Here is a 13,772-nt window from a genome sequence, read left to right on the forward strand (position 1 = left end):
TTTTTTGACTTGATTTTTTAGATTAGCATCAGTGCTGTTCATGAAAATCAAAATTTCATTCAAATTCAGAATTTTAACCCTTTAAATACCAGTTAAATCAAATAATCCTAGGAACTCATAAATGGAAAAAAATCATAAAACCTAGAGCTGGGCAATAGAACGATAAGTATTGCAAAATAACTTTTTCTCGATAGAAAAATTTAACTATTGCGATAGACCTCATCTCTCTCTTGCTCTCTTAAGAAAAGAAAAGAAAAGAAGAACAGCCAATCCAAATTAAGTAGCGCAGAGCCGAATCAGTCACAGCCGGAGCGTCACGTCACGTGACTTGTTACGTACAGCACAAGTGCCAAGCCGCACATGTGTAGTTGTTTGGGAAGCAGCCAGCCGCCCCGGTAATGGAGGAAATGAGTGTGCCGACTAGAGAAAAATCAACCGAGAGCGAGGGTGACCAGGTTACCGAAGAGAAAACAGATGATGGTTCCAATTCCGGAGAGATTGTCGAATGGAAGGGCCATAGAAGTTCCGTAGTGCGAAGGTATTTCATAGTGATGTGTCGGTGGCGAACAAAATGGCTCTTAGAGCCGGATTTTTGACGTGAACGACGCGAGCCGTGGGGTTTTTTTCTTTCTTTCTCTCACCCTCTCTCTCACACTTTTTTTCCGCTTCACTCCGCAGGCGAGCCTTGTGCTTTGCGCTGGGAAGAGGGGGGAGGGGCGGTAGTTACACTCGCAGTAGCACAGGAACAGAGCGGGAGGGAGAGAGAGAGAAAGAGAGCCAGGGACAACAACGTCACATTAGAAAGGTATAGTAATCATCCACAACTATTTTCAGTTGCAGATGATAAAGGATTCAGAAAGTTGAGAAAGCTATACAACAAGGAGAGATCGAAAATTTCCTTTTAGTTCTCAGTTTATTTGATATTGAAAAAAGTTAGTCAATTTTGTCTGTTCTTCTGTAAAACAAACTAAGATTTATTTTTAGAATTAATATTTTGTTTCTAAGTGGAATTGACAATTTAGTAGTCTGTTTTGTTTGTTCTATTTTGAAACTTAAATGCTTTAGCGGCTGCCTTTTGTGTAGTTTGCAATATTTGCCTTTATTTATCTGAAACTGAAGTCTCATGTTCCTTAAGTACATCTACCCTGTTGAACTTATTATGGGAAATAAATATTAAAATCAAGACAAGCTGCTGATTATTTCACATTTTACTTGTGAGCAACGGCACATTTAAATCTTACAAATATAGTTATTTGGCTTATATCGTGATATATATCGTTATCGCCTGAAATGAAAAAAACATATCGTGATATGAAAAAATCTTATATCGCCCAGCTCTAATAAAACCCCAATTTTTTTTCCAAATAAAACATGCCATCTGATTTATTTTCTAACCATGGTGGAGGTTAGATGTATAGCAATAATTAACAGTATCAATGAGTTTTATGCATCTTTGTTTTTTTGTGCAGTGACAGAAAAACAAAAAAACTCCCTCTCAGCTTGTTCATTGCCAAAAATGGCCACCCCCTGTTTACGTTTACAAGATGCTATAAAATTCATATATATTAAAAAAAAGTTTCCACTTTTTTGACTTGATTTTTTAGATTAGCATCAGTGCTGTTCATCAAGACCAAAATTCCAATCAAATCTATTATTTTAACCCTTTAAATACCAGTTAAATCACATAATTTTAATGATTTACATTGGGATAAAAGCATAAAATCCCAACAAAAAAAAACCCTCTCAGCTAAATGGCCACCCCCTGTTTATGTTACAAAATACTATAAAATTCATATATATTAAAACATTTTTCTTCTTTCATTGACTTGATTTTTTAAATTAGCACCGAAACCAAAATATAATTCTAATATTGTTTTATCATCATTGCAGTTCAGTAACAATGATTTATTTTATTTTTACTTTATTTTTTTTTACATTTTTTCTTTGGGGGGGGGGGGGGGGATGAATGGCCAAAAAGAAAATCACAAATGGTGTGTTAGTGGCCAGAAAGGCAATTTAATGACTAAATAACCACTGAAATGACCAATAAAATGATCAAAATTTATATTCCAGTGTGTGCTTCTGTGTGCATCCTCATTAGCAGCACACTTTCTACACCTGGTGCAAGGGGCTGCTGTTCCAATCCTGGAGGTGCACCTTTTGCACCTTCTTCTCATTTTGTTGAGACTCTGGTTCAGACTACTGTATCTTGAGATCAATGGCAGAAGTGGCTGAGAATCAGGGACAAGGGTGTCTTGCAGTTGTTGAGGTCACCAGCATGTGCCCCAGCTCTCCCAGGATCACTTTTCATTTGTAGGTTGTAGAGGACTCCCCCACGTCAGTGAAGTTGTTTCCAGCAGGACAAAGACATCGTTTCCCAAGACATCCAGGAGATTGGAGAAAAGAGCCATCAGTTGTTTTCCTTCAACAACTCGTGGTGCCAACATCCTCTCTAAGTTATCCAAGCAATATTTGTGCCTATTGTAGTCCAGGATTGCTTCTTGCTTTCACGCATCCTTTATTCCCCATCACTGACTGCTGGTTCCTTGTGTGTTGCTGTCAAAAGAATCACATTCCTCCGTTGCTTTGGCATGTGGGATATCGCCATGGTAGTTTTGGTGAAGCCAAAGACAGACACCAAATCTTCCTCTGTTGCAACTGGAGGAGCTGGAGAGGAAGCTCTGGGTTGTTTCCCCTGTGCCAGTTTTCATCTGAGGAGTTCCTCTGCCAAGGTGACCGAAGGAAAGACGTTGTCCTCGGAGCTCCTCCGTCAGTTGGAGTCTCAACCCCTTTCCCTTTTTTACTTCCTGAGAACTTCCAGTGTTGTCATCCAACATGCTATGTATTGCTTTATTCTGGTGTAGGCTTTATCTCCACTTCATCTATAATCCTCCAATCCTCACACCTTCGCCTCCCGTGCAGGTTTGTAAGGGTGCACAGCAGCTAAAAGATCTCCTTTGTTATAAAAAAGTCAAAAATAGATCTCAGGCTGCTAATGCAGGAAACTGCATACAGGGTGACCCCTGGTTTGATACCAGTGGGTACTGGATTGTAGAGCAGTCTCTCATCAGTAGTGGGACCCACATGGTTTTCCTTTCATGAGGGATACACTCAGTTGCCGGCTCCTCGGTCTCAGAAAATGCTCCTATGTTCTTTTCCATCAGTTGCTCGGCCTCCACCTCCATGCCCCCCAACCCCAATCCTCCCCCAATAAGTAGTATTCAGGCACTGGCTAGTCCTCTTCATCAGTGGTGATACAGTCAGGTTCTTTGGAGATTGGCCCCTCATCTTCTGGAGAGGAAGTTTCTTCATCTTGGGCAGATGTCTTTTCTTCAAGGGCAGAGGACTGCTTGCTGTCCTTGCTGTCCTGTGATTGTTTTTTTTTTTTGTTTTTGTTTTTGTTTTTGTTTCTAGAGTTACTATTTTGGGTATGGTATCTTTTTATGAAAATACAAGAGAAAAAGTGCTTTTAACATGTGCTTCAAAGCTAAGTTTGACTGGGAACCTCAAAGCTCAATAGCCTGCATCCACAGAAATTCACTGCAGCCTATGTAATGTTTGATGCGTCATTATTTATTCCAGTCTATCTTGCAAATACATGTTTGTGCTGCAATGTCATGCACAAACACAAACTATTAGGTCCTTAAGATCAAACCTATGTCAAAATTGTTTCATTATTTTGGTCCATTGGAGTGTGGTAAGCCATCAAAGGCCGCTACTAGAAACTCGGAATATTACATGAAATTGCTTGTTTGGCCAAAAATGAGTAAATGATGTAATTTGGTAAAAAAAAAAAAAAAAACATTAAAAACTACAATTTCCATGTGTTGAGTTTAGAATGAAAGCAATTATACCTAAATCGCATGATATATTACTGTCAATAACATGGAATCAAAAAAGGTGGTTATAATGGGTTTCAATTGGCCAAAAATGGCCACAATAGAATCAAGAGGAACAATTTGGTGTATAGTGAATATTGTTGACATTATTAAGGAGCTGATGTTGAAAATTAAAAAATTGGAAAAAAATACACACCTTTGGGAAGTTTCATTCCATTTGCATTAACAGAATGAAAATGGTTGAAAAAAGAAAAGTGAAGTGGCCACAAATGGCAGGATAGAGCCCAGAGGGTTAAAAACAATTCTTCACTGATTTTTAAATTGAATTCTCCCATACTTAGACATATCTCTAAGCTGAATAAACACTGACAAAGCACTGATTGTATCTCTTGTACTTTATCAAGGCAGTATCTAAAAACTTTGCGCTGTATGGTTAAAATTAGGTTTACAGGGTTATTGAGTTATGGTTTTTTTTTAACATTATCTGCCAATTACATCTGCCACCCTTCTCCAAATCTGTGCCCCTACCTGGCCCCCCAAAAAAAATTTTCTAGACACACCACTGATTACAGATCTGCGAGAAGAAGAAAAACCAACTACATGAAATTGGTTTGTGGTGTAATGAATCTAAATACATCTTTAATGAGGTGACCTGCAATAATAACGGCCCGATTAATTAACACTTTACACCAGCAAAACCCTCTTGGTACTAAAGATCAGCTGTCGGAATTTAATGAAGAGGTGCATTACTTATGTTTGGCTGTCTGACATGTTTTGACGAGACTGGGCAGGTAAGATTCGCAATGCTGGGTGTGCATGTGTAGCAACAAGAAAAGCCAAACAGGAAAGTGGCAGCATGCAGTCTAGAATAATTATAAAAATACAGAATTAAAAACAAGGTCATCTGTGAAGATCTTAATATAGTCTTTGTAATTCATTCCCCATGTATGCATAAGATCTGTTTTTAGGTTTTCATGTAACTGTAAGCACAAGTCTGTGCTTTCTATGTGGTCACTATAGTTTAGAAAAAGGAAGTGGAACTGATGTGAATGCTACTGAAAGACTGAAGAGGAGGGGTTATATGTGATCACCAGATTTTTTTTTTTTTTTTTACTTAATGAACTAAAACAAAAAGACACACATTACAATGGTTGATGTTTTGCTTTTTGAGAGGACCAGTTTGGTGATCACATCTTCTAAGATAAAAAGCGCTGTGAGGCGACTGTTGTTGTGATTTGGCTCTATATAAATAAAATTGAATTGAATTGAATTTCCTACATAATTCATGACCTATTTCAATGGTTTCATCTGTCTATACAATCAAAAATAGTAAAACACTGTTAGACTAGCCTGTTTGGATTTAGCATACACACACACAAATGATAGCTGATAGCATCACACAGTTGCTGAAGATTTGTCTGCTCCACACAAAGAATGACAATCTCCTGTTCCAATACATCTCACAGCTGCTCTAAAGGACTGAGGTCCTGAATTTGGAGGCCTGTGGATTTAAACAGTTTAAAGTCAGCGCTGCAAACATTTGCAGATCTTACTGGACATATGTGGATGTAGACTCTTGGAGTCAATTCATATAATTCTTTTGATAGGAAGAGCCACATAAAAGGCATATATTAAGTCAAAAGAAAAAAAGTTACCACTTTTTCTTCAAGCAGGAGTGCAATGAGAGCAGCTACTAAAGCAAAAACCGTCAGTCCTGCTATTGTAGCTATTACAATCACTGAGGTGGAATCTGTGAGAAAAGCAGGAACAATGTTACAATGGACAATGCTAATACATCAATTATAGATCACAGAGAAAATGTAGGCCTATTGAAGTCATTGTTATTAGATGCAAATTGACTCAGATATCATCACTTTATAAATCTGTGACTTTGAAAGAGTTTCTCACCATTATGATCAGCAGTAGCAGCAGCAAACACCTGCTGCACCTCAGGAATCATCACCATCACCTCTCTGTGAGGAGCAGAGAGCACTCGTGCTGCACATCCCACCTGTGTGCTGTGTTTACGTGAACCTGAGAGCACAGCTGAAGTGGTGACAGTGAATGTAGAGTTGGTGTTGGACACATTGACAGTGTTGTACTGTGAGAAGTTGAGGTCTTGTTGTGAGACACTGAGTGTTACAGTGGGAGCAGGTCGACTAGTGGCTGAACAGGAAACAACCCACTCTTCAGTAGAGTTTGACTGTCTGACATCAACAACAGGTTCATGCAGCTCTGTGAAGGATCAGGAAATATCGCAAAGACTACATTGTCAAGAAGAAACCAACTTCTGACACATTTTATAGTATCTTTATTTGATTGAGTCTAATCTGCTTGAAGAAAGTAAAAGTTCTTACCATAGACTTGGAGGCAGGTTCTACCGGTGAAGGAGCCTTCAGGATAAGTGATAAACAGACAGTGATAGCATCCTTCATCCTGCTCCGTCACATTCCTGATGACTATGGAGCAGTTCTGTAGTCCATGATATTTAAACCCAACTTTATCTTTAAAGCCATCATTCACTCTCTGACCAAACTGCTTGTTGTATGTGGCAACATTCTTCTCCCCATCATGTGAGATTTTCTGCCATGTGACCTGAAGGACGTCTTTAGTCTCCAAGAGCTGACAGCTCAATTCAGTATCTTCTCCCACTGCTGCCAGCACAGTCTGCTGTGTTTGGATCACTGCTGCTAGAGCTGTATGAAGAAAATAAATGAATGGTTAGATGTGAGAATGAGGAAATATTAGTCACTGAAATAAGCAGCTTTTCTTAGCTTTTCTTTTTATCCTTATCCTGACATGAAGTCAAACATTAACATGATAAACATGATAAAAGCAAAAAGCAATCAGCATCAAAGAGAAAACACTGGTTACTGTTTCCTACCTTTTGGAAGGACTCCACAGACAAAAAGTAGATAGACAAGCAGACAATATGTCATTGCTGTTATAAAGTATCAAAGTTTGAGATGAACCCGAGAGCTCTGTGGATATAAAAAGATGTCAGGTTTGTATTGAATAAATATATGCATGTACTACACAGAATTTCGTGCAGACATACAACACAATGACTGTCGAGTTTTAAAAACACAACTTCAATTAAAGAAGATACTTCTGTTTTCATGGTTTTCTTTCCGCTTTTTCTCAGGGTTTCTGTGAAAAAAAAGTTAAGTATCAAGTTTGAAATCAGAACGGCCACAAAAAAATGGAAGTGAAAAGGTTGCTATTTGCATTTCTCACATTACTGATTCCTCATCTGAATCAGATCCTCAAGACAAGATTACAAATAACAACACCTCCGCTTTGCTGGAATCCTTATTTTAGCGTCTCTGCGAAGTTAAGACCTGGATGGCCTCAGATTTTCTCGTGATCATCTTGTGATCATCTTTGGACCAAGCTGCAATTCTAGTACCCCAGATCTCGACCTGCGCAGTTTAGCACCTTTTGTTAAACTGCATGCAAAAAATTTGGGGGTTATACTAGATAGTAAGTTTACCTTTGAGAAACAAATTAACTTTGTTTTACAGTCGTCCTTTTTTTAAATTGAGGCTCTTATCCAAGGTGAAATCCTTTTTATCTTTTAAAAACCTAGAACGAGCAATTTATCTCATCTCAACTGGACTACTGTAATTCTCTATATGTAGGTGTTAGCCAGTCTTGTCTAGCACGGCTCCAGCTGGTCCAGAATGCTGCAGCTCGTCTCCTGACACGTTCAAAGAGACACGAGCATATTTCCCCCGTGCTCGCCTCACTTCACTGGCTCCCAGTCCGCTTTAGAATTAAATACAAAATTTTGTTGTTGACTTATAAAGTGCTGAACCGTCAGGCTCCAGAATATCTGTCCGACTTACTGCAGCCATATATACCCCCTAGAGATCTAAGATCAAGTGATCTCTCGCTCTTGGCCACTTCTAAGTCGAGGCTAGTCCACAGAGGTGATTGGGAATTTGTAGTTGTGGCGCCGAAAATGTGGAATGATTTACCTCTCCACATTAGAAAGGCCTCCACCATCAGTCTTTTCAAATCCCATCTTAAAACACATTTATTCTCACTGGCTTTCGACACCGCATGAGAGTTACCTGTCTGTCCACCTAGTCATCTTTTATCAGGTATTTGTTATTGATGTTATTTCTTACTGTGTAATTTTTTTTTTCCTTCTTTGTACAGGTCTTTGGCCAACATTTTGTTGTTATTATATGTGCTATATAAATAAAGTAAAGTAAAAGTAAAACCTCAGTAAATAAGTTTTTAACAGGAGCGCATGAAATAAATTAGTTCAAAGAAAGTATTCATCCCATCAGGTATGAACTGGTTTTATCTGAACTGCACACACTCAGACTCTCAAATGACAAACTTGGTTTTAAAGCCTGAGAAGATGAAATGTATTCATGTAAATCAAAATGCAATTTTTAATTAAGGGAGAGATTAATGGACAGTGTCCGTGTCAATGAATGCCATCAGGGGTTTGTCAGAGATAATATTCTCATTTTGTAACTCTGTCACAGCGCATTACCTTCATTAGATAGTTGGAGGATCGAGGGTCTGCAGAATGACACACAGACTGTAAAATCTTCTGTGTACCTTGTTTCATCCCCTAGGAGGCGCTACAGTTTCATTCCTTCATTAACACTCAGCTTGTAGTTTTTAACACTCTAATGCATAAGAGTCCTCTGATTGCAGCACATGCATGTAGATGTAACATGTTGCTTTCACTATATTAAAGGAGAGGAAAAGTTAAGCAGCTTCAAACTCAGTTTTCCTGTAAAGATTACTTTGTTCCACATGACTCGTTTAAACAGCAACAACATCAGTTCAGTTTTCCTGTTACTAACTTACAGGACTAAACAACAACAGTATGAGTTTAGTATCTAATTTAGATTTTGTCTCCACTGTATTTACATCTGCCATCATTTAGTTAATATGAAAATAATGTTAGTGTTAGATGTTCAATTCTGAAGTCAGAAAAATCTGCTTCATGTTCCAGTTCCTCCTGTAAAATGGACTAATATCACTAAATTATTCATTTATGACTGTTACATGCTGTTGTTGTGTGGCCATTGTCTTGAAATACATGAAATATAATATTATCATATTAATGAAATAATTACGTATTTTAAATACAGTTGGAAAATGCTTCAAACATTGATAAGAAGAATCCACACAATAAAACAAAATAAACAAACGAACATGTCCCAACAAACAATTTAAGACAGGACAGCTTTACTGTCAGTGTGTGAGGTCAGAGTTACAGCAAACATCCCTCCTAGAATGAGGCATGTGATTACAAAAATATGAAAAGACATTATTTATCATCCAACAAAAGGTTTAAGATTTAACACTGTCAATTCTTCCAGTATTTGTCTAATACTTCAAAAACAGAACTAGCAGTAACACAATAACATATGACTTCAGGGAGTGGCATTGGCTCTCGCTCTCTCTCTCTCTCTCTCACACACACACACACACACACACACACACACACACACACTAACAAATCAGCTAAAAACATTAAGATCATTAAGTGGTTTTCATGTGATCATCATGAAGCTTATGCGTAAGTTCACTAAGGAAGCTCTGTAGTCACACGTCTGTCTGCTTCCCAGGTGTTTGGCAGCTAATGTAAGTTTTACATCACTTCCACTTTCTCATGCTTGTCAAGTTGGTTGTGACATCACGGGTCTAGTCCAATCAGCACTCAGCCCTCCTTCTTTAGGCCAATCAGCCTTCACTCCATGTGCTTAAAATCTCACTGCGCATCTGTGATTCTTCTTTTCAGACGCCTTCGTACAACCCACCTCCTCCCCATCACCACCTCTCACTCATCTCTCAGGCGCCATTCAAGCCTCCATCTTCATCTCCACCACCAGCATCTATACTTTGGGGGGTCCTGCCCTAATCGCTATCACAGCTGTTATTGTGTTCTGCTGTGCTGGACCATAGGAGTCTAACCACCAATGCATGAACTAGACGCGTGGTTTCTTAGGGGTCTCTCTGTCTTTAGCTGTTGGTCACATTTATTTGTAAGTCAGCTGCAGATTGATGATCCTAAACTATTTCAGCCGTCAGACGCTGATGTTGAACTCCACCCGCTGCATCATATCTGCACCTAAACGGCAACTTGAAACAATACTTAAATCTTCATTTCATACATGTAAAGTGACACAATGCATCAAAAAAAATCTTTGTGTTATAAACCACTGATATGATTTTGTTAATAGTTTATCGACAGGTCATTATTATTATTCAGTTATCGTTGATGCTGATATATCATTAATATCTCCAGTCACATCAATAATACATTTGTTCAGCACTGCTCAAAATTTAGTCTTCTTGCTGCTTCTGATGAGAACATCAGGTTGTTGTTTTGGTGATTTCTCTCAGACGTTGCTTCGTTTCTGACCGCACTGACCTCTGCTGTGAATAAAGATGCTTCAGTCCTTCAATGGAAAATAAAAAATAGTTTTACTTGATCACATAATTAAATACTGTAAAGTAAAGTGAGCAAAATGTTTAAGTGTTTGTGGTTAAGGTTAGATTAGGCTTGAAATTAAAATGAAAAAAGGGGACTATGAACACTTATTACAAGCAATGAAAAATCAAAATAAAAAAGAGCCTGAATAAAGATTAAAAAATGTCAACAGTGCAGAAAAACAGGATAAAGAGTGACTTACTCCTTAAGCTGCACAAACATTTATCAGGAGAAGATGCGACATGGACACGGTTTAATACCTGTTCACCTGTTGTGAGATTTTGTTCTATGACGGACAAAGATGAACGCAGCAAAACAACTAAAGGCGACCAGCAACACAGAGGACAGAATGACTGAAATCCTGATTGCTTTTGAGAAAAACAGAGGAAATGAGGAAAAATTAATTCAAACATAAAATAACAACAGATGGGGAAAAAACTGAACTCAAAAACATACAAATGTTAATTCACCTAAATTTCTGTGTTTAGATCCAAAGTTTTCATCTAGACCTGGAAAAAGAAGGAAACATTGCAATCACAAAGTAATCATCAATTATAAATCAGTGACTTTAAAAGAGTTTCTCACCATCATCATCATCACCACCACCACTACCATCATCAGAAAGGATCATCACCATCACCTCTCTGTGAGGAGCAGAGAGCACTCGTGCTGCACATCCCACCTGTGTGCTGTGTTTACGTGAACCTGAGAGCACAGCTGTAGTGGTGACAGTGAATGTAGCGTTGGTGTTGGACACACTGACAGTGTTGTACTGTGAGAAGTTGAGGTGTTGTTGTGAGACACTGAGTGTTACAGTGGGAGCAGGTCGACCAGTGGCTGAACAGGAAACAACCCACTCTTCAGTAGAGTTTGACTGTCTGACATCAAGGACAGGTTCATGCAGCTCTGTGAAGGACCAGGAAATATCATTGCATCAATCCACTATATTATTTTGAGTCTCCTGTTGTTGGTTAGAGAAAAGTTCTTACCATAGAGTTGGAGGCAGGTTCTACCAGTGAAGGCTCCTTCAGGATAAGTGTTAAACAGACAACGATAGCATCCTTGATCCTGCTCCGTCACATTCTTGATGACTATGGAGCAGTTCTGTAGTCCAGTGTATTTAAACTTAAATTTATCTGTAAAGCCATCATTCACTCTCTGACCAAAGTACTTGTTGTAGGTGGCAACATTTGTCTCCACATCTTGTGAGATTTTCTGCCATGTGACCTGAAGGACGTCTTTAGTCTTCAAGAGCTGACAGCTGAATTCAGCATCTTCTCCCACTGCTGCCAGCACAGTCTGCTGTGTTTGGATCACTGCTGCTAGAGCTGCACAAACAAATAGACATGTGAGACTTGAGCGCCAAGTGTGTGTCTGCTACTGATCAGCTGCAATAAAACCTGTAGGCATCTCACTGTAAAGTTTTTCATAATCACTAAAATATATTTCTTGAAAAACGTTGACAATTTTCTCAAAACGCTAAACTGTTGGAGTCCTACAAAAACGTCAAATTAAAATGTTGTTAGGGTCTGGGTCTGTGACCCAGCATTTTGAGCCAATTTTCAATTTCTTATGTTATATTGGAAGTCTGTTTACTTCTTGTGTGGTTATTATTAGTTAGGATTTAGTTGAGTTTTAGTCTAGTTTAGGTTTTATCTATGTCCCCGTGTTTGTCAGTTTTTTTCTGTCTTTTGTGTCAGTCTTTCATGTGTTCTTGTCTGCGTGCTTCAGGTTATCAAGCTTGTCTTCTCATGTCTAGTCTCTCCAGGTTTCCTGCTTTATTTTGAGGAGTCCAGTGTTTCCATGTTCAATGTGTTTTGTTTTACTTCCCCTTGTGGTGTAATGTTCATTTGTATCAGCTGTGTCTTCACTTCCCTCATTACCTTTGTTTGGATTATTTCAAAGTTACGTTGGTTACATGTTCCTGTTCAGTTTCGTGTCTTTATCCTTTGTCATCGTTTTCATAGATAGTTTTAGTTTTTCCCAGTTTAGGTTTTAGTTTTGTTTCGCCCTAGTTTCATCTTGCCTGGTTTTCTGTTTTTTGTGTCAGCCACAATAAAGGCTCACTTTTAGTTAAGCTTCAGTTCATTTCTCCTGTGTCTGCTTTTGGGTCTGTTCCTTAAACACACGGCCGCTCAGCTGTAACAAATGTTTAAAACATTGCCCCTGCGGCAGTCCTCTAGATGTCTGGGGCCTGGTTCTCCTTCATCCCTGCTTCATGTCTTGGGGGGCAGGGCTATGGTTCCCCACACCCACTATTAGACACTTCATGGAGAAACCTTTTGAATACAAGTGCGCTCACACACACAGGTGTACACATACACCCTCTGGTCCCCCCCCCCCCAACATAAAACTGTTGTCGGAACCATACTGAATTTCACCAGAGAAACAGACACACACACACACATATGAAGAGAGAGAGAGTATGCATGGTATGCAAACGGCTACCAAACAGCCATCATAATTCGTCATACAGTGAGAACAGGACAAATCAACAATTGACACTGACTAATTAATATTAAAATCTGTAACATAATATATTGTTTGGAGTTTAGTCTTTTACTGTTACTATTTTTAACATTTCTTCTTGGAGCAGCTGTAACCCACATAATTTCCTTAGATTCTGATTGTTTCAGGATGACCTGCCATTATCCAATGACACATCTGCTTACCTGTATCTTTTGCTCGTTTCTCCTCCTCTTCTTTTCTCTTTTTTCTAAACTGAGCACCTGATGGCTTTGAACTTTTCTTGTCCATCTTCCACTAGGGTTTATTTCTGGGATTTCACACAACCCAGGATTCAAATCATGAATACATAATGGGCTTGTATTTACATCATTATAAATGAAATGTGCTCTATTTGGAAGCAGCCCGCCCCCCCCCCCTCCCCTTTTCATGGGTTGTGTGTGAGACTTTAAATCATCAGACTGTAAATTATAAATATTAAAGTGTTATTGATCCCTTTACCCCTAGTCCTAAAGTGCATATTTATTTTCTTACTCTTCTTATATTTATTGTTTGTTTCCTTGCACTGCTGTAACTCGAGCCTTGTCGTCTTGTCTCTCTATATACTGTACTGTATGTAGCGCAGATGACAATAAAGTTTACTTTGACTTCAGCAGCAAGCAGGCGCACCGAGGGCTCTCACGCTCACTTTATAGAATTTCGAAAAAAAAAACATCGGTACAAATTATAAGTCTGTATCATAATGTCTGGTGTTGTCGTGTTTGTTGTTTTGTTTTTATTTTGTTTTATTTTGCGAGTTGGTTATTAGATGCTGCAGCCAGCCAGAGAATCCCCCGCCACCCTCTCCTCCCTGTTCCGCAAGCAGCAGGCACACCTCGCACACGGAGGGCGCCCTTACTCCCAGCAAATGGGCGGTAGAAAACCGATTGATGCCTATGCCATTCCCAATACACGCTGGCTGATGTCGGGGCAGCATGAGTACGAGCAAGTTTTTTTTTTTT

The 13,772-nt window shown here is 38.9% G+C and overlaps 2 protein-coding genes across 2 annotated transcripts; both read right to left on the reverse strand.

The window, feature by feature from the left end:
• Nucleotides 1–3,232: 3,232 nt before the first annotated feature.
• LOC134621164 (OX-2 membrane glycoprotein-like) lies at nt 3,233–8,427 on the reverse strand. The gene is made up of 5 exons (XM_063467600.1): nt 8,418–8,427; nt 6,197–6,535; nt 5,748–6,074; nt 5,495–5,589; nt 3,233–3,367 (listed from the first exon to the last, which is right to left on the reverse strand). The coding sequence occupies exons 1-5, from the start codon at nt 8,425–8,427 to the stop codon at nt 3,233–3,235; spliced, it is 906 nt and encodes a 301-aa protein (XP_063323670.1).
• Nucleotides 8,428–10,873: 2,446 nt separating this feature from the next.
• On the reverse strand, nt 10,874–13,747 carry LOC134621166 (OX-2 membrane glycoprotein-like). Its single transcript, XM_065469755.1, has 3 exons — nt 13,612–13,747; nt 11,295–11,633; nt 10,874–11,211 (listed from the first exon to the last, which is right to left on the reverse strand). Exons 1-3 carry the CDS (start codon nt 13,745–13,747, stop codon nt 10,874–10,876), a joined length of 813 nt encoding a protein of 270 aa, XP_065325827.1.
• Between the last annotated feature and the right edge of the window lie 25 nt (nt 13,748–13,772).

The sequence above is a fragment of the Pelmatolapia mariae genome, linkage group LG23, assembly GCF_036321145.2.
Source record: "Pelmatolapia mariae isolate MD_Pm_ZW linkage group LG23, Pm_UMD_F_2, whole genome shotgun sequence".
NCBI classification, from domain to species: domain Eukaryota; kingdom Metazoa; phylum Chordata; class Actinopteri; order Cichliformes; family Cichlidae; genus Pelmatolapia; species Pelmatolapia mariae.